Raw genomic sequence first — 27,337 nt, 5'->3', positions numbered from 1 at the left:
CAACAGAAAAATGCCAGAATAAAAATATTATCTGAAGCATTGGCCAGATGACATCCAAATATTCTTTGGAGGTATGCACAAGAAAAAATGCCAAGAAGACAGACTGAAATATGATAAGGTGGTTGTAGAAGGCATTCCATTCTCAACAATATTTCTGAACCACTCCTAGCTTTACTTAAAAAAACCAAAAATCTTTGGGTCTCAAATTTCTAGTGCTCCATCTCAGCCCAGAGGGGAATTTTTCAAAAGTAAGTGTACAGAAAAATCAAGGAAGCTGTTTGAGCTATAAAAGCAGTGATTTTTTTTTTAGGTGCTCCTGATAACTAAAGACCTGGTTTTTTTCAAGAATTCAAGCCTGTCACGGATTTAAATCCACCAAGAGGATTAGAGAAGAGGACAAATATGACAATATTTGGTTTAGAGATAGACTTATTAACTTTAATTCCTTACTTTTACATGCATGAGTTGGTGCCTACAGAGATTACTCCTCACAAGGGATTAGAAATATTAGAATGTAACATTTGAAAGAGCCTTCTAACATTCTGTATAGCTCTGTCTGATTTCCTTCAGCTTTAAGAGAGACCCTGTACATCACATGTATCTTAACAGTGATAGCTGGGTAGAAAGGAGATACTGAAGAATAGATTCATATTACATCTCACATATTCACAAACACAAATTTGTGTTAGTATTTCATAAACTCTCAAGGAAATTACTAACACCACTCCCCACCCCCAAACTCCGAAGTTCAATATTTTTAAACTATTTTCAGTATTTTAATCATCCTGGAGGTGCTCTAAAAATTGTATAATTTTAGGAATTACACAATCAGCAAACTGAAATATATCTTTAGAAATTGTAACTTTGTTAAATGATAAAACACGAAGTGTGATCTGTGGTCATTTCTGGAAGACAAAAAAGGTTAAGTCCCTTAATTTCTCAGAGTATATATTTCTGTACTGCACACTGCATTCTTTCTGTGGTCTGAAGTATTTTTCATTTGAGGAGAATGTTACATTTGACAGGAGAAAAGTTTTCCTGGGCAACAGTGTGAAAGACACTGTGGAAGAATTAGTAATGTAATGCATTTCACAAGAAAATCTGGTACATTTGTTTCCATTTTAAAATAAACATTTTCTAGCAATAAATACTTGAGAATTACAGTCCTTGTGTCAGAATTTAGATCTACCAAATATGCTTAATGTGGTAGGTCTTTCCCTTGGTTCTCTACCTTTAACTGAGTTTTGCCCTGAAGAGTTTGCAGCATCCAGAAAAGATAAACCATGAGATAAGACATGGAATCTATGTTATCCCAACTCTTGGGATGTGCAGCCAATGTTTAGTGGGATTTAAAACAAGGTTTAAATCCTCCTGTGCCCCTTCCAACAGGAGCAGCACTCAGCTCCTCCCCCTGTGGAGCTTTTTAATAATCCCACTCAGGACACTTTAGGCAATATACTGAAAAATCAACTTGGAATAGAGATCTCTTTGGTCAATTAATGCTGATGTAAGAAAAGACTGGATAATCCGGTGATGTTTCTTTCAAGAGTGTAAAAAATAGCCCTGATAGAGAGTGACAGCAGCAGGCACTGGTAGGCAGGTGACCTTCCCAAGTACAACCACACATGGGGTTTGGAAATAGCTGCTTGGCTGAAGCCTCTTGGGAATCACTTCAGAAAACAGCCTGCTAAAGCCCCACCCTGAAACAACATTGAGGGATTCCCTCCTAAACCCTACAGGCCCCTGGTCTCCCTGAGCCACTGACAAAATACAGCTACAAAGAATTCACAGCAGCTTGCAGAACAGGGCAGGAGTTCATCTACTGAATAAGATGAAAGAAATAAGCCCCTCTCAGGCTGTTCTTGCTCAATGAATAACCACACTTGTACCTGTTCCAGCTTCTGGTCTGACCAGTTCTTCCCTGTACCTTAAAATTACACTCAGACAGAGCTCAGGTTTGTGCATATGTCACCAGGCAGGAATCTTTCACTCTCTCCACTCTTTAAAAACAATTCCACTCTCTTTAAAAACAATTCTCAGCACACAGGAATGGAATTGGTCTGAACTGGGGCATGGAAATACAGCAACTTCTTGGTTTCCTAGTTCTACCTATGGTGGAATCACAGAATAGAATCACAGGGACCTTAAAGCTCATTGAGTTGCAAACCAGCTCCACTTTTAGTTCCAAACTCATCTAATTCCATGGGAAGGGACACCTTCCACTATCCCAGGTTGCTGCAAGCCTTCTACAACCTGGCCTTGGACACTTCCAGGGATGGGGCAGCCACAGCTTCTCTGGGCAACCTGTGCCAGTGAGAAGAGGTAGAGCTGGCTTCCACTCAGCTGTTATTTTATTTTGCATTTGGCTCTGTCAATGAAGGGTTCAGGCCAACCAATTTATGTTCTTAACCCATCCTGACAAGTCCCATTCTTCCACTGCTGACCTCAACACTGCTGGTTAACTCACAGTGACACATTCAGTACTGGTTGATAGAAAGTAAGATGTTTGCAGCACTCTCTCTCATCCCTGGATGACACAGAGCAACCAACAATAATGCAAAATTATTATCTCTACCAAAGAATGCACTCTCCCTTTTACTAGGTAGCCTTCAAATTGTGCAGCAAAGCAAGTGTCACTGTGAGGAGGAAAATGATAATTCCATTTCCTGGGTTGGGAGGAAGTTCTGTTCAAGTGGGCAGAACTTGAGTGGGCATGAGGAGACCATTACAGTTCTCACCAGTGGGTCCTTTACAGTGACCATATAATAACATGATTTTATGTATGCTTATAAAAATACAGAATCAAATAGGTCACATCAAACTTCTTAATAATGCACAGTCAGTGCCTGAAATGAGCTTTCCAAAGAAAGGCAACCATTGCTGAAGTGACATTGTGCTGTATTTTCTCAGCAACACACATGGGATATCACATGTGCATGAAAACACTCAGCTCTGTAATGGCTCACTCCAAAAAGTCAACTCACTCTCCTATTTTTGCTTTCTGCTGGCTCCCATTCAGTGGTGAGGCTGTTTTACAGCATGTGGTCTGTTTAAGGTTGCACTCTGCAACTTAGATAAAAATGTCTGTCAGCTCCCCCAAAAGTCCTTGCTGGCACCTTGCAAAAAACAAACTGCCATTGTTGTAGACCATAGCAACTTGATTTCCTCCAGCTTTAGCCAGCTTCATGAACCACAATTATACTTGCTGCTGCCATAAAGTCAAAAGTATTTTCAATCTCCCTCTCAGATGACTGAATATAATAGAAGCAGTTTTGGAAGGAGTATCTGGAAATTAACTTACTCTTTCTACATTTTCATCCATATCAACCTTTTCCTTCCCATATCAAGCTTTTCCTTTCAAAAATGATGAAAATTTTTACTCCTATATAACACATATATAACATACATATGTATATATATATATACACACACATAGATATTAATATATATCCTCATAGCAGGATACATTTTCTTCCTGTACAACTGATTTCTTGCCTAACAGAAAACTGTGTTAATTAACAGTTTATATGAATAGATACTTACATAAGGTCATTCTGATTAAATCCAGACATTCAAAAAATCAATTTATTGAGACACCTATAAGAACCTCAAAAGGGTAATATTGGCAAGCAGCCTGAAAAAACAAGAATATTCAATCTTCAAAACTGCAGTTCACTTCTGACTTTCAAGTTTTACCACTAACTAACAGCTATTATATTGCAGTACTCTGGATAACATTTTTCCCCCAAAATAGTAATAAGTATTTCTATGGACAGACACTGAAAAGCAAAAAAAGGCACATCTGTGTGTGTTACTCATGAGCACAAATGTTAGGAAGCAGTGAAAAATGAAGCAGCTTAGTTAAGGTAAACTGCAAAGTCTTCAATAACAAACAGGTCAGTTTATTTAAAGCCTCTCATAAGCAACTTTTTTTTGAGTGATTGGGGTCAAACGTATTTTGATCAGAACAGGCTGACCCCCCTGCTCATGTTTACCTTAAGGAAATGGAACCTGTGAAAGGGCAGAAATGAAGCTGGAAGGAGCAGGAAGAGCTTAGGATGAGGTAAAAGCAAGAACAAAAGGAAGGGCTCTTGTCTGATGATAGAGCCAGTCAGAGATGAGGAAGATGATGATTCAGAGGGCAAAACAGGAGAGATTTGAATTTAGAACACCTTTTCAACACAAGTAACCTGAAAAGCAGGATTTGGAGTAAATTTTTTACTGGTATTACCCAGATAGGCATCTCCAACCCACTCTGCTATCCTTTAGCAGGTTGAATTTATTTGTTTTTAAGCACAGGTTACAAAGGTAAAGCACGATGTTCCCACTTTTCAGAAGCAGAACAAGAAACTGAATTTTCAAAAATAAAGATTAGCTCATACAGGAATCTCTCCTTAATCTAAAGGCAAATAATTCTGCTTGCATTTTGAAACACCCAGTTTTCCTTTGAAACAGAAGCAGAGTTATGACTAGGACACAGCCAACCCACGGAAGATTTACCAGGTATAGAAAAAGTGGTATTAAACCTTCTTTGAAGTTTTAACTCTTAATGAACTGCTTCTCCCTAGACTCACTCTGTTCACCCTTTGTCCTGTGCTGAAAATCTAAGAGCCACAGAAAACCTGGCATCCTTCAGCATCTCTCTCTGTTGCATTTACATGCACAGTTGTAGTAGCTGGAAAATTAAATATAAATTCAAATAATTACAGAGCTACAGTAAATTTGTTTTTAACTGTCAATAATAATCTTCTTGTCTGGAACCACGAGAGTGGTGGTTTGCTTGTTTTTACTCATGAAATATCCTGAAGGAAAAACGTGTTTGCTAGTGTAAGTGTAGAAGTCACAGGTCTTGAGATATAATCAGATAATATAACAGTTCTCCCAAACTCAGACTGAAAGACGAATTTAAACAATTAATTACAGCAATGCAAACATGTCAGTTGAACTTTGTAAGCTACAAACTCCCTGGTATTTCTGTGCACATTAAAGAACTGTTCAGGATCTCAAAGAAAGCAATTTTAAGGTAATGACAGGTTTACAAAGGAATTTAATTTAGGATAAGAGAAGACCCATTTCCTCTTTCAGTATACTTCCATACGCTACAAATAAAAAGATTTATCAAAGAATTTTTCCTCTCAAATGTAATAAAGAGCTCCTTTAACATCTACCATGGCAGTCCAACATCCCCTGATAAATTGCACACTTTAGGGAAATTATTTTTTTCCATCCAGAAAAATATCCTACTGCTTTTATCACAAGTTATATTTTTTGGTGAGAAATCTTGTATGTGTAATTTGAAGGCAGAACTTTTCTAGTAAAATGGAGAAAACATAACATCTTTACTGTAGAGCTTGGGTGACTCCAAAGCAAATTCAACAAAAATGTGCATCTACCAAGACTTAGTAAGAAACTGAAGAAATTATTATATCAAAGGATTCAGGTGAGACTCTTTCCAGTCAGCTTTATCCAAGGAGAAATCCAAGTAACACAGCCTGCAACCACAAAAACAGGCACTAGGAATAAGAATGCAAAATGAACTTTCGGGACATGACTTCCTGAAGGAGCCATGTGTGAAGAGCTATGCTGAGCTCTTTCCTGCAGCTTTCCACCCCTCCTTGGGAAACTGCAGATGAGCCACTGTGGCTCCTTCCAGCCTCACCCATTCAGCGATTCTGGGATTTGTGCCAGGCAGGACTGGAGCACACAGAGAGTGCAAAGAAACTGTCTAAATCTCTTCAGAGAAACATTATGCAATGAATTCAGGCATCAGGCGTCCAGAAGCAGCAGAACATACTGCAAAGCAGATGAAAGTAGAGACAGATCTGAACTGCAAACTTGTCCTCTGCTTCCCTGTGTGTGACCTGCTGGGAAGGCAGCAGATGAGGAATGCTAGAGGCAGGGGAGAAGCAGGGGAGCATTAACTTCATGCAGGACAAGAGCACCTGGAAGAGCAAGAGGTCAAAACAATAAACAGAGCCATAGTCAGTGATGTCTAAAGAGGCTGACCTGGAACAGAAGCTAGATAGAGTTAAAGGAATAAAGCAGATATTTATTAGAAGACCTTCAAAGGCCTTCACCTTGGCTGGAACAAGAGCCTGGTTGTGGCTCTGCCCAAGATGGACCCAAGATGGATGAGCAGTCACGAGTTCTCACACTTTTCTAAGTTTTGATCCATTTACATATTGGGGTCAATTGTCCAACTGCAGCTTCAGGTAATGAAGTCCCATCCACCCAGACTGTTCTCCTCAATTTGCCATTCTTTACACTTCTTGACTCTAAAGCTGTAATTGTTTTCCTTGGTTCTCAGGCTGCAAAAGGATTGTTTTGTCTGACTACCCTGTGAAGAGAACTTGCTAACACTATATAAAGTTCAGAGTCACACACTAAGGCAGTACAAATCTAAAAAATATGAAAGCTAAAACTTATGGCATCACCAGGAGCTGCAATCCAGAAAATACAGAAGTTGATGCACAAGCTCTGTCACAGCAGGCCAGTCCTCCCTGTGCCCATGTGCTACTCACTTTTCCATATCCCCCAATGCTGTATGTTATGGATCACTGGTGAAAGCTCACATTAAGAGGTGTTATTATGTTTTTAAAAAGCAAGTAAACAAAGTTTTATCTTCTAGTAAGTTTATGGCTATACCATAAAATATCAGCCTGTATCAAAAGGTGCAAGAAGCTCCACTTTGCTGAAAACACAGTAAAGACTCTCTTGGTATTTTATTTTCCTTTCATTAGAGACCATAAACTACAAGTCTACCCTTTGAGAGTCTCAAACTTTATCCTCTTCTAGTACAGCTAAAATGAAGGATTAATCCTAGAAGTGGTTGCACAGCTGTGCTTTCCAGCAAAGAAGAGTCACCTGGGACAAAAACTCCTTACCAGGTTTAATCAGGGCTGCTTTTCCACTTAGGAAAAGGTAAATTTCCCTGCCCATCCCACCACATCCAGCAGTGCCCATTACCAGATTTGGACCATGGAAATAAAATTCTGCCACTCAGTGCACTGTCAGGTCTCAAACTGCAGGAATGCTGAAGATATAAAACTTGTGGATATAAAGCATCAAATTGAATAACTCAGAGGAAACTTACCACCCCATTGTTCCTCCACCCAGTTTGTTAACATTGTGCTATCATCAACATTGTTTCATCATTTTAGGATTTATTTATATGTACACGTTGTTCTGCAGGAGACAACTGGGAGAATATGAAACATTTTCACTACTCGTTTTGTTAAAGACAATGTGCTTTTTCTTACATAATCATTTGAAAACCTATTTCATGTGTTCAGTATAAAAAAGCTGACATGACTATGTACAGGAAAGACATTTGATTTCCAGATGCAATTATCAGAAACTTGCAAAGAGCTAATGATTAGATAACACAAAATCACAGCTCAGTCACTGAACACACTTGAATTACTTGAAGAGATGGTTAACTCTGCTTAAGAACTACTTATCTTCAATATAAGATTACTTCCCTGTAATAGCAATCTATATTTGAAAGTTTCAGCTATTAAATTCCTGGAAAAAAATCTGTAATATGAAGCACAATGGCATTTACATTAAAATCTCCCCAACATTTCAGTAATTTGCATAATTTATTTTCTCAACTATACAGATTTTCATAACAGCTTCCTAGCCTTGTCTTTGTGCTTAAAATAAGCTCCCCAATCTGATTTAACATGTGTAGAGAATTGATGAGGTACTTATTTCAGTTTCCTGAACAGATTTCAGTGGAAGCAAAAGCTCTAAAATCTGATACAATGACCAGAGTCTGAATTCAGATTTCTGACACAGCTCCTTGAATAGGCATCTGCAAACCAGTAATATTTATTATTTTAGGAAATGGAATATAACCACAGTTAGCTTACTCAGAATACAGTTCATGGAAGTCTATTTGTGCCCTTGTTCACTTCTGAACCATTTAAATATAACCTAGAAGCTCAAGAGGCCAGTTCCACTTAGATACTCTGTGAAAGCAATGCTGGCACAAATCCATGAAACCCCCACACCTTTTCTTATGAGTCATATTCAATAAACAGAATTATTTTGTAAAGGATACAAGGATTGTTGTCATCAATGCTGCAATTGTCCAGAATCAAGGAAATGCCATCCAAGTCATACACCTAAAAAACCCCAAAAGTTAAATTTAATTGGCATCTCAACAATACTAACAATGTTTCATGCAAGAAATATATAAAAATTTACAAAAACTAGGGATGTTTGCTTCATCAAAAAATTTAATGTGCTAACATGAATTGCAGAGTAAACCTGGTGTTTTCAGCATGGGTATAACAAAACAGTAACAACTGGGCTCTAATTTCATATTCTGTGAAACAGAATATTTCATATTCATTTATCAAGTGTTTGACTGAGGTATTTTCTGTTTCTCACACTGAGCCAGATAAGCTATGCTCACTTAAATCTCCTGCTTGCTTCCATAAGGAAGAACCATCAAAAACAAAACATAGGAGCAAAAAATAGGAAAAAAAAGTCGAAAAATACACCTACACACACACAAGTTTGGATGAGAGCACATCTGCTGTACCTTCAGTAGCAATGTGTTACTTGTACATACACAGCACAAATTCTTTACATCAAGTAAGAGCCATGGATGTTTTTCCTTTTAGAAAATGTTCCTTATGTTACTGGCAAATGAGCAAAGGTGAGATCTGGTGCCTTTAGTTCCTTGTGCATACACACACATGGGAGTATTTAATTTCTTAAAATTTCATTTCAAACCAAGAACTGCTAGTTAAAGGAATTTAATATAATGGCAATTTAGGCCGTGGCTTGATGATGGTGTTCTCTCTTCCATCTTTTTTGTCCCAAACAAGATGCATTTTTATGTACCAAGGAAAACAATAAATCTCAAAATTTACACTGCAGGATCATCGGCTTTCTGAAACACAAGTTTTGTGATAAGAGAGGCAAGTTGAGCAGATTTAGATGGGAAATCCCAAACAGCCTAGGGATCAATAAAACTGAATTCAGAGACAAAGATGAGCACATACCACTTTTAAATTCCTTTCCAGATAATGTTATTGCAGAGCGTCAAGCTACATGAGAAAGCAGCAGTGACAGACAGACAGACAGGCAATGCTTACAGGCATAAGAAGCAAACAGCACTGCTAGGTCTTAAAACCCACCTTGCACATCTGTGCTAACATGCCTAACTTTACCTACATGAAACACAGTTAATAATACAAGTTTAAAAATATCCATTCTTTCCACTAAATGTTTGTGTTTTCTCCAAAGGCACCATGCACAGTATCACACTTCAAAGCTTGAACAAGCAGTGACCTTTAAGCAGCACAGCACTGGCACATGCCTGGGAAATGCTGGTTCTTTGATGTGCAGGCTGCAGCCAAACTCTGATGTGCCTGCAATGCTACCTCCTACTTCCCACCAGTAGAAAATAATTGGGATCAAGTGCTGTCAACAGAAACAAACCATGCAATAATATGCTCCAGGTTGACTCAAATGAGATGTCTACTCAATAGAGTAAGCATTTTGCAAAGTACAATTCTAATGAGGATCCATCAACATTTCTAAAAGTTACTGCAAGAATATGACAAGATTCCTTCAAAGTTATGTGGGAACAGCAGCAGCAAACCACAGCCTCAGTGATACCTTCATGGAAAAACAAGTTGCTAATTACCACAGTACTGCACCTCCCCCCTTGGAGTTTCTTTAACATCATACAATTCAACTGTACACACAATTTTCAGGAGTTAGGCACAGCTTTTGTCACCACAATGCCAGCTTTGGAATGTCACCTATGACTTACTACACAGGGAAATTGAACAAGAAGAAAACCTTACAATGCACCTACCCAAGACAAACCTATATACTCCAAGTGACTCATGAGATGAAGAGGTCAAATCCTGAGCAACCACTATTAGAAAAGTTCCAGTCCATGCCAGCTGTTCCTGAACCTCCAATGGTCCACTGAAAAAACATTTTATGGCAACCAAAAATTTGTGCTCTGTAATGAATTCAGCAAGTGCTCTGCACATAGCAAAGCCACCTGAGCAACAAGAGTGCCACAGGCAGCCAGGGAGAAGAATCACTGTCCAACCCAGTGTCTCACTTGCACTGCTGAAAGTCTCTCAAATCCTGTTGCTCTCATCTCCTTTCCTCCCAAACCAGCACATTTTGCAAACACAGAGAAATTGTGTCACACCTCAACCTTTTACACAGATCCACTGGAACTGCACTGCCCAACAGAAAGTGCTCTGGGAACTCTTCCAACTAATTATTGCTTTCAGAGTTTTTGAAGAGAACTGTCTGTGAAATGCTCAATGTAAGCAAGCAAGTAGAGCTTTTGCAGTGATCCTCTGCAGGGCTTGGGGAAGGAGTTAATACTGCACAAAACCCTAATCTTATTTTAAATATGGTGTGAAAGTCACACTAGAACGCTAAATTATGCCAAAGAAAAGGATTCCAATGAAATATACACTGGGGATTTGTTGCCAGTCTTTGGCCACCATTAAAGGTATTTTTAAGCTTTACTCCTGAACGTACCACAGGAGATCACATAATGACTTATGTAGTGAGAAATCTGTCCTTCAGACCCTGACACCAAACAGACTCACAAGAGTCAATTTTTCTCCAAGATCTCCTGGACAAATAGTTAATGAGTGTTTAGACATCTGATCAGAATCCAGCATCCAATATGAATAACAGAAGAGCTCAGTAAGAGTAGGAACACAGCAGCTGTAGGTTCCCAAACAGGTTTCTCTGCATCTATCATGATACTGAAAAACATTACTTCATTTATTTAATTTCTGAGTCTTGGTTTTGGGCTTTTTGTTTGTTTTTCCAAGGTCCACTTCGACCAAGGCAACATCTGCAGAACACTCTTCCACCTCTTCAGCACCTAGGGAAGCATGTATTTAACATTTTAATGTCTGAAACTCAGAAATCAGGGCAAAAAAATCTGCTGCTCCTGCTACATTGATTTCAAAATATTTGCTCTCTTTCAGCATTATTTTCCAGAGAGACATGAGGTTTATTTCAACTCTTCCAAATGTAGAGATCCTTGCTGCGTTCTTCGAGATTAAAAAAAAAAAATAAAAAAAAAAATCTTAGAATATAAATGTGGGGTACATTTGTGATGCCCTAAACCTTTTCTCACAGAGAACTAGTTTAGAAAAAGAGGGTTTTGGCCTTATGGAAGAGGAAGGGAAGATGAAGGTTCCAAGCACACCATCAGGCCTGAGCCAAAATAAGCATATGCAGAGTGCCCAGCTGAGAGGAGAGGGTAACAGGCTAACTCAGCTGCTGAATCATTTTTTCAACTAGTCTTTCCAAGAGCAAAACACAGGAGTTTCCAGCCATTGAGCTGAGAACACAAACACTGGAGAATTCAGAATAGGTTCCCACAAGAGACAGCAACACAGCTGGAACATTTGCTTTTTAAACAATGCAGCTTTCCTGTACAACTCCTAAACCAGAAGCCCCAACAAATAGATGCTGCCATGAGAAGCAGGCTGTTTGCTCTGGTATGGTTTAGATCTGTGACTTGACATGGATAAAGTGAGGTCCAACACAGACTCATTTTGCTTGAAACACACAATACTTGCTAGGGTAGGCTTTGCCTGTCCTGGCAGCAGCAGCAGAAGAGAAAAATTGTGCTAAACATCACCCAGTATTAAACACTGCCCTCCAAATCAGGTGAATTTGTACAAATTTGCATCAACACCACAGTATGCATTAATGTACTTCTATTCTCAGTCCACAAACCCCAGTAATCAGACAATCTTAGTTTGCTGATTTCCAAAAACTGCTATAAAAGTGATTCTTAATTCTCTTATCTTCTTTCTTCAGACCAACAAGAAACTAGATGGAAACTAAGTGTTGTCTCTAGTCTCTCATGTGACTAGAGATAACTTCTACAACTTCTACTTCTACATCAAAACTTCAAAAATGTATTCAGTTCTAAAGCAAAGTGAAAACTGAAAACTTCTCACTTTGAAGTTCTGAAAAAATACAGGGATAAAGGTTGAATAACAAATCACATGACACCTTTTAGCCTTTTTAATCACTGTTGTAATAGGAAGTTCCAAGTCAGTCTGGCAAGCTGCCATTGTTTTGGTGGCTACAGTATTTTTGTCTTCCGTGTCAGGCTTCAAAAAGCATTTTATGAGTATCTCAATTAAAATGAGAGAGTTTGTTTTGTGGCTTGTGTGTATGGGCTTGTTGTTTTTTGGGGATATTTTTTGTTTGTTTGTTTAAAGGTTTGTTCTCTCCTGTTTTACATATTGTGTTACATCAGAATAACTTTTCTTGTCTGGAACAGAATTCCAGACAATCCATAAAAATCCTGATTTTGAAAATCACTGACATTGACAGAAACAGATTACCACTAAATGCTCCTGTTTAAGATTTCCTTATTCCTGTTCTACACTAGTGATCACACACTCTCCCAGACAAATTTATTGCTCCATAATTGAACTAATGTCACAAACTACTTCAGCAGCAATTTTACTGAGACAACAGTCACACATTTTACAATTAAAACCCCCTTATGATTAAGAACTTTGCCTGAAGAAGATACTCTCTTGAAATCAGAGTATCCCAGACAGACTAAATGATCTCTCAAATGAAACAAAGAAAGCAGAAGACTTTCAGTGACGTATTTAAAAGATTTGGTAGTATTAAAACAAGGGAAGCTATGGCATGAGAGAAATACTTTTCAATAGAAAAAAAATGTTTCAATACATTGAGAAGTTTTATTCAAGTTAACATTCATTAATGAATGAATGTTCACCCTGAGAAAAAAAAAGGTCTCTTTCCACAAATGTCATTTTCCACATTTGATTTATTATTTTTAAATCAATTTTTACTCTGTTTCTCATCAGCTGTGTGTTCTATAATCTCTTTCTTTAATGAGAAGCAGAGCTGTACTAACAAAGGTGTTCTGGATTGCTGGCTGGTTACAGAGTGGCAGCACAGTATGCAAATATAAAATCTAGAAAACACCACTGTATATGAGTATGACAAAGAAGCCTTCTCTGTTTTTTAAAGAGAAGAGTATTAATCTAAGGTTTGTAAACTGAATGCAAGGGTTATTCTTTAAGAGGGCCAGGTTGGACAGGGCTTGGAGAGCCCTGGTCTAGTGGAAGGTGTCCCTGCCCATAGCAGGGGGTGGGATGAAAGAAGCTTTTAAGGTCCCTTCCAACCCAAACCATTCTGGGATTCTATCACCCTGATCAGCTTAACCAAAGAAGTGGGGGAAATCCCTGTGTATGCATATTATCGAAAAGTTTAATGTTCCTCACACTGCAGAGCAGAAAGGGGTTTCCTTTAGTTTGGGGCCTTTTTCACACCTTTTATACATTCAGGATTAATTCCTCGATGATTCCAGGATTTTGTCAGTAATGGTGTTTCATTTTCAACTGCAAAAGAAACTTGAATTATCATCTTTTTATGATGGCTCATCATTTTTGACATTTGCAGCCCTTTTTGCTGATGCAACTGCTGTTAAAAGTTAACTCACAGAGAATTTTTCCACTGACAATTTCTACAAAGTGTGATTCTGGCAATATAAAGTTTTCGTATCTTTTCCATTATAGTTTTGGAAAATCCCAAACTGCCAAACCACAGAAGAATTCAGAAAACAAGCCGAATGATACTCTAGGTTACAGTAGTGTAACAGTTTAGTATTTGCCCCCTTACAGCAATTATCTACAACCATAGCAATAAATAAAAGCAGAATAAATCCTTGCACCTTACACTGCACCCCCATCACCACTGGAGACATCAGTCATCAAATGGCACAGTCCACTTGCACCATAACACAGCTCAGATCTACAGAATCACTAACACTGAAAAAGACTTCCAAGATCACCAAATCCAAGCTGAGACTGATCCCCACCTTGTCACGCACAGCAGAGCACGGAGTGCCGTGTCACTGAACACCTCCAGGGATGGGGACTCCACCACCTCCCTGGGCAGCCCCTTCCAACGACTGCCCAGCCTTTCCATGAAGAAATTCCTCCTGACGTCCAACCTGAACCTTCCCTTGAGGCCATTTCCTCTCATCCTGTCCCTTGTTTCCTGAGAGCAGAGCCTGACCCCCACCTGGCTGAATCCTCCTGTCAGGGAGTTTGGAGAGTGAGGAGAAGTGAGAAGGTCCCCCCTGAGCCTCCTTTTCTCCAGGCTGAGCCCCTCCAGCTCCCCACAGGACTTAGAGAATGCCCAACTGCACTCTAAAATACCACTGCTGATCCTGAATGCCTGCCCACCCTGCACAAACAGATAAATGCACTATTTAACAAACCTCTCAGTGGGTTGGGAGCTGTTTTTATTTTGAAAACTATTTCCAAGGAAAACAAACTACTGGATAGGTTAGGAACCAGAAAATGTCATGAGGTTATTACAAGAGCAGGGCACATTGCAGATGTGGTGATTCAAGAGGTGAGCAAATGAACTAGCAATGATCTGCCAAAGGTTTACCCACATAGAACATTTTGAGGTGCAGGTCTCCATTGCCCAAGCCAATGGGACCTAAGGTCTAATCCCTCCCAGTGTGACCAAAAATTTTACAACAACCATTACAAGAGGTGTGGAACGTAGGGTGGAAAGAAGGACAAGATTAATCAACCTCATCTGAAGTGAACAATACGCAGGTGAAGTCTGAAGCCTGCAATAAACTTGGGTTGATACAGCTCACTTCAGCAGAGCTTCTGAGTGCATGAGCAGACACAGAGCTGGGATGGCAGAATTTGGCACTGCCTTGCTGTGTTTATCAGGTGGTCCCTGGGGCTGCTCCTGAGAGCCTCAACTCCTCTGGGCCACACTCAGGAACTGCTGAGCACACAGTGCAGGCCATGGGCTCTGCCCAGGGAAAGGAAAGGCACTTGTGTGATCTGATTTTGGTGGGAGATTAAGGGGAGGAAGAGGAGAATGCCGGGATGTGCATGTGAGCTATGCCAAACTCTGCAATTTGCCCTCACGGCTAGAAATGCTCCCTCAAACACTCACTTTGCTGTACCTACCATGGACTGCCCAGCCCTCATGTGACACTGACACTGTTTCTTTGCTGACAATCCAGACTCAGAGAAAGCTGAGCAATTATTCTCTGCATTTACCTGAAATTCTAAGAACACACATTTCCTTTTAATGACTCACCAAGCATAACCTTTGCACAGGATCAGACTCTCTTATTAAGATAAATTTAGCCACCTTGTTGAGATTAAGATCAACTCTACATTTAGAAAACAAGACTCCTGATGTTGTGATTTATGTCTATAAAAGCCATATATGTGGTATGCATGATACACAAAAACGCAGGAATGCATGCTCTAGCACTAAATTTCATGCTGAAAGCTTGCTCGTGCCTCAGGCTACTGAGCGAGATTATACATGAAGCTGTACACAAGGAGATTGCATAGTTGGTTCTTAATTTGCCTCTAAATTACAACTACCAGAGGGCTTTCTGACTATTTGGGCCTCTAAATGTCTTGTAGTCTGGTAATAACAACTGCAGATACTACATTAGTAAGATTCCCTATTTCTAGCTGAACTCCTGTATCTGCGACAAACAAAATTCTAGGTTTTCAAATTTGCAAAAGTGTTGCTCAAAGTTCAAATTGTTTTAAAAACTCCATAATAAATTTATCTTTTCATAGGGTTAATTTACCTGAAAATATTATTGCACTAAACTAAAATATTAACCTGAAAATATTATTGCACTACATATATATATATATATATATATACACATATACATATACTCAAGCACTAAGCCAACTGTTTAAACAATTTTGAAGGCTCTCTTTTGCTTTATTTATATTGTTATTTTTTCTTGCCACAGATCATTAATTTGATGACAGCCTATAAAGACAAGGCTGTATATTTTAACTGAAAAATAAAGAGTTCTTGTTTCAAGATTGCTTCATTAGTCTACATTAAGCATATATACACCATGTTATTAAAAATTATTTAAAGGAAAGCTACACAAGCACAGCCAAGTTCTCCTAGCAAGTCCATTAACAAGAAAAAAAATCTTATATGAACAGAGCTTGAGGGTACATTTCCATAGATTATATTTGTACCCTAATTAATGCAATTATAAAAACTAGAAACTTTTTCAAAAACCTTTGAATTCTGTAAGTCAATATTTTTTACTATTTTTAAAAAGAAAGAAAATCTCTATAGGAGCTTAATAATAAACATTTTCATTTGAAGTGGATTTTCAAAGGAGGAGGTCAACACTTTTATAGAAATGCCTGCAGGAACAGGTTGACAGTAATGGTGGGTCAGAAGGTGAGAGGAGAAAAAGCCTTGAATCAGAACCTCACTCAGCTGACACCAGGTTGATCTATTGTAGGGGAATTATAAGTTTGTTTGGTTTTTTTTTTCTCAGCAGCTACAAATTCTAAAAGCACTTTTATAAAAGTGCATTGAATGGTAAGGTGCTCATGAATCTGTATAACTCAAGAGCTGGAACGAAGAGGTGACACTCCCAACCATCAAATACTCCATTTGGATTGCAGGTTCCTGAAGAACAGGCAGTAGTCATGACGTGTCCTCCCAAACTGCCTCTGCTTCCTGTGCCTGCAGCTGTGGGGAACAGGCAGAGCTGAGAGAACAACAGACCTGGCTGGAAAATACTGAGGGAGTGACATTCAAGTAGCAGGGAACAAAAGTTAGATCCAGGTTAAAAGGAACCTACCAATTTATAACTAATTACACCGAGCTGTTTGCATTTTTGTTTTCAGGCAAAACATTGCTTTCTTTATTATTATTATATTTAGCTACAATGCTGAAGAATTGCCTGAAATAAAGGTCTTCAATATTTCCAAAGCCAAATGCACAATCATACATTTCCTGGACTCAAGAAAGAAGAGATTTTCAGAGAAGTTGGAAACTCTCCCATGTAAAATTTCAAGCCCTGAACAGCTCCATGGGTAGCAACCCTCATTTTCTAAAAAGACAGGAAAAAATTGATTTGAAGGTAAATGTTATAATTTCCCCTTATTAAAATTCAACATGTGTTGCCAGCTTCAATATGAATCCACTGAGCTCCATAATTGTGCTTTAGAACAGTAATTGCTAGACCAAAATCTAAATCCTTCTTATTCTGTTATAGGTAAGATTAATGTCAAACCAAAGCTGACTTTAATGCTAAAATGCAGAGAAATATAGAGGAGAGGCACTTATATTCAATATTTATTCTAGTTTATGTGCCAACCTGTTGTCTGCTTCCTTAGTGTCCCTCAGGCTGAGCCTATGGGGACCTGAACATGCAGTGACTCTCAGCAAGTGCTTCCTCTTGCCCCACTGAGTCCTAGTAAACACAGCAAGAAGGAAAAATCACACTGGTGGCACAGGTTTCTCTTTTTTTAGAGAAGAGTTTAATGTCGGCATATGTGATGGAAGGAATCAGCCTTGTGGTGTTACCCACTGGAAATGCTTTGGGGCAAGATGGAAGGAATCTTGTTGGCAGGAATCTTTAATTAACTAAATCTTAATACATACAATCAAGCCATCATCTTGGCTTTTGCACATCTACCTCATTCTGCATTTCACAAACAGCAGAGGATTAATTCAGTATCTTCTTGTGCTCTGACTTTCAGCATAGAGATGACTTGACATACTTGATCTTGCTCCCACTGCTACAATATCTAAATATAGGCCATGCTCCATTCAAGGAACTTAAACCCAATTGTTTTTCCAGTGTCTTTAGATCTTTGGTCAATGTCCCTTTGAAATCCTTCCAGCAAACCACTTCTGCCATAACAATCTGAACACATCTGATTGACTTCAATTAAAAGGAAAACTTGGAGACTCACAGTTCTAAACATTTAAATACTCATGAATGAGGCAATTCTTTGTCACTTCTTGATTGAAACACTGAACTTTTTTTGGTTAAAGAATAGAAGGCTTTCAGACAGCACAGTTAATGTGAATAAGCATGCTGAAGGTATCAATAGACTGTAAAAGGAATATTAAGTCTGTTCCCTCTCAAAACACAGGCAGAAGATCCTGAATATTTATGAAGTCCTTAAACAATGCAAGAACTGAAGATATTTTTCTAAAATCTCCTTAAAGGCTGCAAGTTCTTCTCTTGTCACCTGTTCTACCACTGCTTACGTAAAAAGCTAAGTAGGTTTCTTCCAATCATTGGTTAGCAGGCAGATTAAATTAGTTGATAAAAGCATGCAGAAGTGACCACCACTTATTTTTATATTATTGCAACCTTCTTATAACATCAGGGCTTTTTGTGGAGCCCACATTTCAAGCAGAAAAGATAAGTAAATGGAGTTCTTCAAATAAGAGCTGAATGGGCAGAACCTTTGCTTACATGGATTTGTGCAATCTCATCCCCAGCCTCTCTAAAAATGGGACTAGTCCTTTTATTCCTTCAGGCACAGGCATGAATAAACTTGGCTAAAGCATTGCCATGCTGAAGAGCAAGAGGCAGAATCCTGCAGGGCAACAATTTAGAACAAACAGCATCACCCAATGGCAGAAATTCAAATCTGCAGATGACTATCACTACACTTTCTGGCTCCTCTGAAAAGAGGAAAAATGGGGAAAAAAAACCTAATAAAATCAAATGCTTGGTCTCTGTCTGAAGACTAGGTGCTCTGATATGGCCTCACATCATTCCACAGGAGTTTTAGGAAACAATTAATTAACAGCTGCAGGTGCATCAAAGGAGGTTTAGGCTGGATATCTGGAAAATATTTTTCCCCTAGAAGGTGGACAGGCACTGAAAAGGCTCCCCAGGACAGCAGTCACAGCCCCAAGGCTGCCAGAGCTCCAGGAGTGATTGGACAGCACTTTCAGGCACAGGGTGGGATTGTTGGGGTGTCATGGGCAGGGCCAGGAGTTGGACTGCATGGTACCTGTGGTTCCCTTTTACCTCAGGAGATTCTATTCTAAAATTCTAATTTTCAGGACTGGTAAGAGAATTCTCCTCGGTGCTCTCCTCACCCTGAACGCAGCAGTATGCCACTAAAACCAAGTTACTGCAGGAAATTCACCACAAAATGCAGTCTTTCACATGTCACGCCCCATTATTTCCTCCATGAAACTATTTTATTTCAAAGTGTGAACTAAGTTACATTACAATCAGTGATGGCCAAATCTCAACATTTTAAATATTTTTTCCTGCTAGTTCCTATAAACTTCAGGATTGTCATAAAAGTATAAGCTGAGAAACTTTAATATCTCACAGTAACCAAAACTTAGTCACTTCTCAGGAAACAGATGAAAAAATGAATGATTCCTGTGCCTCTCAGGGTAATTAAAATAGCAAGCACAACCTCTTTTAAGTGGGAAGAGAAGAAAGCTGTACATCCAAAAAGGATCACATTCACCACTCACAGCTTATAACATCAGCTCATTGTGAAGTCTGGTGCAGCTTTAAAAAAACCCCAAAATCCAGTAAATGAAACATCCTGCATGCAGGATGGCGGTTCAGAGAAGATGGAGAAATTCAGTTCATCTTGAGGTTAGGACGATGAAAAACAACACAGAAAACTGACAAAAATCTTGCTGTAATACTGGAAAAATGTCACTTTTATCTGATACCAGTGAAATTGGGAAGTATTTGGATTAACAGCTCAGATCTGAGCCAGAGAAGGAGCATTCAGAAAGGGAGATGCTCTTCCACATATGGGGCTCCTGCTTCTAGCAATCTATACCACTGGGAAACCCCAGGAACCACAGACAACCCCCCTCCTGCAATGCAGGGTACATTAGATCTTCTGAACATCTGAAAAAAATGAACTTATTTAATAAGCAGGTGTTATTTTAGTAAGTTTTTCTAACATTGTGTACTCCAAACAAATCCTGTTCTTCACCACCTAGGAAACTAGCAAGGAATGTTCTTAGTTGATATGGTGCTCTTCACTTCACTGAGTATCATACAGGTAACAACAAAAAATCTCTGAACACCTCTAAATATTTCTCAAGTGACTAGAATTTTAATAATGCATGCCTTACAGAATCATTTGAGGATGAAGAAAGGAAGGAGCAACAGCACAAAACCTTTGGTGAATACCAAGCTTAATTCATGTTTGAAGTAGTCACCACAGGTATGACAACTATTACTCAGCCCGCTGGACCAGGAAAGAAGTTCCAGAAATTTCTTGAGAACTCTTCCATATAAAGGTCAATTAATTTATTTTTAGATTTTTATCTGGGAAAATGAGTATTTTACACTTTCAACAGGCACGTTAATAAGAAATGCTACAGATGCAGTTTCAACACTTAGGTAAGTGCTGAAAGAGGTCTGGAAAGAGCTGTTTGACACTGGTGTACCAAGCTTTCCTTTAGAAAGGACTGGAGTCCTGTGCTGTACCACTATGATGATAAGGTTCAATACTAAAGAGGGCTCAGAAAAACCCACCAACACCCAGAGTCAAAAGGAAGCCAGGAAGCCTACAAGTTGGTACTGACTCTTTGAAAATGTATACAGAGCCAGCTTGTTTTCTTTTTTAACTTTCCATTCTTTGTATGATCAAGGTTTCAAGTGAAATTGGCCAAACTGGATTAAGACACCATGGATCAATTGTACCTATCAGCTGTCAACAATTGGAGGGGCAGAAGAGGGAACAGGAGCAGGGCAAGAGGGAACATTAACTTGCTGCTACTAAAGGGGCAGCACAGCAAAATAAAGTTTTATATTATTCCCTAAGGACAAATGAGTCACCTTGTTACAAAATAATCCACTGCTTTACAAACAATATGGCACACTATGCATTCATCTCTGACCTCAAGGAAAAAACTCACACCAACCCTTTATTACTCATATTGTCCTGCCCCTTGAGAGAGAGCCTGATTCTCTTTTGTTCACCAGTCTCTATGCTTTGATGGAAATCTTAGCACCTTATTAAAGCTTCATGATTGCAACAAAGCTGAAGACTAACACAATAACATAATAACAACATGGGACCAGGACAGCTCCCTTATATGTCCCAACAGATATTCTAAAAGACATTCTTGAGTCACAGACACTTTGCTACTTGGTGTACTTCTGTATTAGCTAGGTAGGGCCCCCATCTTCACAGCAAACCCCTTTAAAAAGCTTTTAATAAGCTTTTAAAAGCACTTCTGTCAGAGGGTCCATTTTCAACTTTGCTGCAGACTTTCACAGTGCCATACCCAGACAAAACTTACCACTTACAGAGCTCAGTCCTGCAACACCCTGAGTGTTTTGTCCTTATCTAGCAAAGCATTAAAAGATACAGAGAGCTCCATGAGAACAGCCCCACCCAACCAGTGGAACCATGCAGAATTTCTGGAAGCTGTGCAGGAGCTCCACTGCAGAGCATCCAGGTCCAAAAGGATCCCTCTTTTGTTCAACTGTAAACCAAGAATCTTTCTTCCATTTTAGCTTCTGTTTAACATTGGGAAAATATAATAATCACAATGATGCAAGTTTCTACTTAAGAAACCCAAGAGGTTTAGTTCTCCCCCCACCACCTCCGAATAGCATATGCAGTTAAATGTGGGATAATTTTCACTGCAAGTAATTTCAAATCCTCCTATGCCAGAATTTAACTATTTTTCAAATTACACTGATCCTGAAGAAGAACAGATAAGCTCATGGAGTTTTTCTAAAAACCTTAGATGAGAAAGAACCATTTGTTAAATAACTTAGTGTAGTGAGAGGTCAAGGGGAATGGCTTCAAACTGAAAGAGGGTAAAAGTTTATATTAGGTTTTATGAAGATATTATTCCCTGTGAGGGTGCTGAGGCCCTGGCACAGGGTGCCCAGAGCAGCTGTGGCTGCCCCAGCCCTGGCAGTGCCCAAGGCCAGGCTGGACAGGGCTTGGAGCAACCTGGAATAGTGGAAGGTGTCCCTGCACATGGCAGGGGGTGGAACAAGATGCTGTTTAAAATCCCTTGCAACCCAAACTATTCTGTGACTCTGCAAAAACAAAGCATGTGTCTTCAATAGGAGCTTTTCTATTTTATAATCACTACAGCCAGAAGATGAAGTTGAGGGTCTGGGTGGTCACAGTTTGATCTATGGATGTTGGAACCTTTTGCTAACTAAGTGGATTCGTTGCACAGCTTGCCCCCATGAAAAAAAGGAATTGAAAACTGAATTCCAAACAAGTCAAATCTTGTTCATATATTCAGGCAGAATAGTCGTCAAATTAGGAAGCCAGAATCATATAAAACAATTTGGCTTAGAAATCTATATATACATATAAATCCAAGCTAATTTAGATACACTAAATAGCATCCAGATGTTTTACTTGCTACTTTTATTAAGATTAATTTTAACAGCAGAAGTGTTTTTCTTTTCTCTTTCCTCCCAGAAGACTTCCTTTTCTCATCTCTGCAGTTTACAGCCACTTAATACCCAACTTCCACTGAAAATATTAAGCCTGCATGCTTAATTGCTCCAGGGGCATTTGAAAATCCCAGCAAAAAGGACAATAAGCTGCAAATTAACCTTTTCAAAATGAAAGCAACACCCTCCCCTCTGCTATCATTAGGTATTCCACAAAAATGTATTTTACTTACACAAACACATATCACATCATAATGGGTCAGAGACACAGCTAAGCAAGAGTTACTAATAGTATTAATATTTTTCAGACATATTAAAAGCTTTGATTACATACTCTTAATATGAATGACGAAGTGGAAAATCATTCACATATTACCCATCCAGAGGATCATATTACTAGAATTTGTCAGACAAAGACACTTTTGGAAGTGTTTTTCTTGCTGAAACTAAGATAGTCTAACAAATCCTGGAGGAAAGCCACATCTTTTAGTACTCAAAAAAAAAAATAATTAATATTTAAAGCTTGCTGCTGTTTCCTTTTTCCCCCACTGTGGAAACAAAACTGATTGTCTATATAGGAATTACAAGATAAAGGGTTTGATTTGATAAAGGCAGACCTTCATTTTTAAAGTGATATGAAAAAGGGAGAAAAAATACTAGACTAATTCAAAGATTTAAAATTAAGCTCATACAACAGATCACACCCATTTCCCTTCAAAGTGAAGATGAAATTTAGTTTGAGACTTTTCAAAGAAGGTGCAAAAGTGAAAACCATAAAGGAATTAGGAACTGGCTTGCATTCTACAGGGCTGAAACAAAAGGTAGGCAGGCAAACATTATATTGTTATTAAAAAGTCAGCATAATTGTGATAGTAATTCATAGGCACAAAAAAAGAGCCTCCTTTACACAATCAATTCTACAATTTACAAATCAATTTCTAGACCAACACTATATTTCAGTTACCCTATATTCAGGCATCTGTTTACACATCAGAGCTGTGCCAAAAAAATGTAGAAGCTCACCTTGTCTTGGTTTTCCTTATTCTTGTAACACAGATTTCCAATCAAACGAATGAGATGGGATTTGAAACCAACAGCTGGATGTGAAATTTCCTCCTGCCCTGTCACAGCATGGGTGGCAGTGAAAATATTTACAGCCTGCTTCCCAGCAAGGTGAGTTAATCTCAGGGTATCTAGAGAAAAGATTTTAATACATTACCATGAGAAAATCAGTCTCACTTGGCACAGAGCTTTATTATTAATTGTGGAGTTCAACAATAAGCAATGTAATTTCTGATATTCCACATCATGTCAAAGAACTTTGAAAGTTTACCTCACTGTGTGATTTGGGCTAATATAACCAACCATAAAAGACCAGCCCAATGTCAGAAGGCATTTTTGAGTATTTTTTACACCCTTACATAGTTGATACATGAAGGCTGATGGCTGCTGCTATTGATCTCCACCTAAAGAGTTAGAATAGAGCTGTTTCAACCTCTTTCTTTTTTAATTTTTACCTATTTGTCTCAAAAATACACAAACTTTTACAATTTTCTCACAAAATGGTAGCATATCTCAGTCTCAAAGTGCTAAAATTTAAAAAAGCACAGGTCATGTTATGTATCACCCCTCCTTCCTCCCTTGAGCATCTCTGGAATAACTTGGCATAATTTTATTTATGTACAGTCCTTCCCTTGCTGTTTCTTAGCTTCTTTAAAGCTGACCTTTAAAAGTCACTGGATTTGGTTAATAACATTCAAATTGCACTTAAATTTCAGAAATTTGGGAAACAGAAGGGAACAGGCATGGAGGAAAAGTCCTTTTTCTACTTCTGGAAGAAACTCTTCTACACATTCAGCCAGTAGAAGGAGGTATGAAGCAGCTGTCCTTTGCAATACTTTCAGTAAGGAAAGAACATTGCTGACACTTGAATCCAGGCTCTGTTGGGCAACACAGGCCAACAGAGAAAGCGGAGAAGCAGAAAATTTCCAGGAACAAATCAAATATTTGAATATGCAGATTAACTCCATCTTCTATTTATTTATCTCATCCAAAGGTCAGAATTAGAATGACCACCAGTGGTGAAAAACATGTTTTCATCCACTGAGCACCAACAGTTAAGCCCTGTGGCTGTTCACTCACCTACAGCTGTTTCCAGCAAACCAGGGAATGCCTGCAGATGTTCCAGCTGGCTGTTGTTTGAGGTCATTTCACAAAGCACATCGAGAAGACGAATTGTCACCAGGGCTTCCTGGAATGAAAACTGCATTTCTGAAAATGGCTTATGAAGGTTATCGTAAAAACATAAACCCAGAAATGTAAACAGGGGACAGGAACTCTCAGCTCCTCAGGTTCTGTGCAGGTCTTCCATACTGCCAAGAATAAATTTATATGAAATTAGGGCAACTTTCTAAAATAACAATAACGTATTAGATTGCAATAATTTCTTTTCTACAGTTAGTGTTATATCTGCCTGAAAAGTCATGGGGGAACCAAAACAGAGCCATAAGGGATAAAATTTTAACAAAAACACAGTAGCTTCCAAAAGCAGAAATACAGAAAATTACTAGCTGAGAAAATTATTTCTGTATAAATGTTTTCTTTGAGTTTATTCAGTCTGAGTGTTCCACTTTAAAGACACAAACACCGCCTGCAAGACACCAATTTGTTATCCGCAGGAATTCTGTAAAGTTCTGTGGTCAAACAAACTTTGGCTGTGAGAATTTACATTATTCTTGGGTAAATAGGATTGTGATCAGAGATGCAGCATTTTGGTTAGGGATGAGACACAATTTCATTTGCATATTATTTATTCAGCCACAGAACTATTTTTTCTCACAGAATATGTTGGTCCTGCTTATAAATGACAATCCAGCACTTACAGAAAATACCTTAAGAGCACATGACAGAATTTGGAACACCACAAAAGCCAGGCTGTGACTGCAAGATGATCCCACTCCAGGAGTGTTACATAAACTGCAAGTAGCCATGAAAAGGCTCAGACATTGGTCACAGTAACTATTACTGCCTTGTCTGGTCCAGGAAAAAAACAAAAGGTTTACTTACCAACAGTGTAGTATTTTGGATCCATATGATGTTATTCAAATCATCAACAATAGTGTTCAGGAATTAATTACTACAATTATATTCATTTGTTGCTCCTTGAAAACACCAAATTGCTATAGGGCCCAGGTACTAAAGCTATATTTTAGTTTTTTGAACCCTACAGGTGTAGGAAACTGCAAGCCTTGTCCTAAATTATTCAATAAACTGCTTTCATCAGCACAAAGACAGACTCTAAATACATCAGCAAAGTAATAATACCCCAACTGCATTTAAGAGACAGTAACCAGCTTTTTACAAGTTTTAAGAAGAACAGATTATTTAAAAACCTTAAAAGAACTCCCAAATTTTCATGTATATTTGAAACTTGCTAAGTTAAAAAAAAGTGTTCCTTCCCTGCTGCTGACTTTCCAAATTGGTTTTTTTTGCCTTCTACCTGTATAAAAGAAAGGCAGTAAAGCAAAATACTTCCTTTTGAATTTCAAAACCCAAAATAGCTTGAACTCTGACAGACATCTTGCTATGGATATAATCTGAAAAGTAAATAAGGAAAAAACTGAAGACTTTTAAAAATAAACATATTTAGAGAAAGATGCAGAAAAGATGTTCCTTATAAAGAAATGAACCAAGTCCAGGGAAGGGTTTTATTTTGGAAGTATGGTTATAAGTTAGTGCAAGCAAACTGATGCTCAAGTCAGGCCTAGAATGGAAAAGCTATTTTAAACATTGGTTTAAGCACTGCAAAAGCATATGATTAGCTGCTCATGGGTTTAAGATGCAAGCTACAAGACTTGATGTTCCTTAAGAAAACAAAGCAGCGTCTACACTTTACAAATTAAACAGTGGATGGGACACCCAGACAACATTCTGGGAGTCAGGCCAGTGCAAGGACTGTTCCCAAAAGTTTTTAAATGTGGCCTCAGAGTTCTGGAGTCCAAGGCAGCTTACTACTGCAGACATGGCCTGAGCGAGGCACTTGGCTTGTGGGCCACAGAAAAGGCCAGGCAAAGCCAGGCTGAGCATCACAGATGTTGCCTAAAGCATTTTTAATGACAGACTCTACATGCACAACCACATTTTTTGCAGTTAAATACAACTGCTATGAAAAACCTAAAAATACTTATACAAATGAGGAGAAATTGGTGCAATTCTTTGTAATTTCTTGTAAGAAAAGAGTATTATGAATTTAGACTGGCATTTCTCTTTCCCCATGGCAATAATATGTTGTGAACAAATGTGTACACAGATATGCATGCATACATATTGCCCTCCATTTATTCATCTATTAGGACTTAGATTTTCTGTTCATTCAATGAGCCCCATTTTCCCACCAAACAGTGATACTCAACTTATACCTCTTGTTTATGTGAGAGAAGAATGAGAAGTCAGTGTCAAGCAGGGCAACTTATGCAGTAATATTCACAATACTGCTGTCCCAGCACCTCCTGGCTGGACAGAGACCTCCTTCTGGTGTGCAAACAAATAGTTTTTTTCCATGACTGAAACCACAGAAAATTGGAAAGTAACCACAAAGGATAAAAAAAAAAAAAATCAAAAAAGGAAGGCAGGGAAAACAAGTAAAGATGGAATTGTCTCAGTGTATGTCCTCTCACAGCCAAGTTAGTACCTTTTCCAGAAGTAGTCAATTAAGTTATCTGACATAACTTAGACTAAACAGCTGGGGCAGTGGGGAAGGCTGTGTTTCTTGGACAGATAAGAAGAGATTTTGTGCTTGCTGGCTTGTGTTTTGGTTTTTTTAACACATCCAACTACCAACTCCCCATAAAGTGATTTATGGTATTTCTTCACAACACGTCTCAAACCTACTTTTAAAATCCTTGTGCCTATTTAAACAAAAAAACCCCAAGCAAGTCCAACACTTTTTAAGATTATCATATAAAAGCATTTAAGATAAATGTTTTTTTACTTTGATAGTAAATTATTTATGACGCTTCTTCTCTAGAGTTTAGAGTTCTCTAGAAACTTCTAGAGTTTCTAGAAGTG

At 38.5% G+C, this 27,337-nt stretch overlaps 1 protein-coding gene across 1 annotated transcript in view; it reads right to left on the bottom strand.

The window, feature by feature from the left end:
• ATXN10 (ataxin 10) overlaps window positions 1–27,337 on the bottom strand; it is a 75,482-nt gene that overhangs the window by 9,506 nt on the left and 38,639 nt on the right. Inside the window, exons 8-10 of the mRNA XM_058805625.1 lie at window positions 24,413–24,521; window positions 23,294–23,463; window positions 8,066–8,129 (exon numbers count right to left, since the gene is read on the bottom strand). Of these exons, the coding sequence (XP_058661608.1) occupies window positions 8,066–8,129; window positions 23,294–23,463; window positions 24,413–24,521 (343 nt within the window). The remainder of the gene's footprint in view (window positions 1–8,065; window positions 8,130–23,293; window positions 23,464–24,412; window positions 24,522–27,337) is intronic.

The sequence above is a fragment of the Ammospiza caudacuta genome, chromosome 5 (genome assembly GCF_027887145.1).
Source record: "Ammospiza caudacuta isolate bAmmCau1 chromosome 5, bAmmCau1.pri, whole genome shotgun sequence".
Classification (NCBI taxonomy): Eukaryota; Metazoa; Chordata; class Aves; order Passeriformes; family Passerellidae; genus Ammospiza; species Ammospiza caudacuta.
The sequence above is the reverse complement of the archived record's forward strand: the minus strand, read 5'-3'. Positions and strand labels throughout refer to the sequence as shown.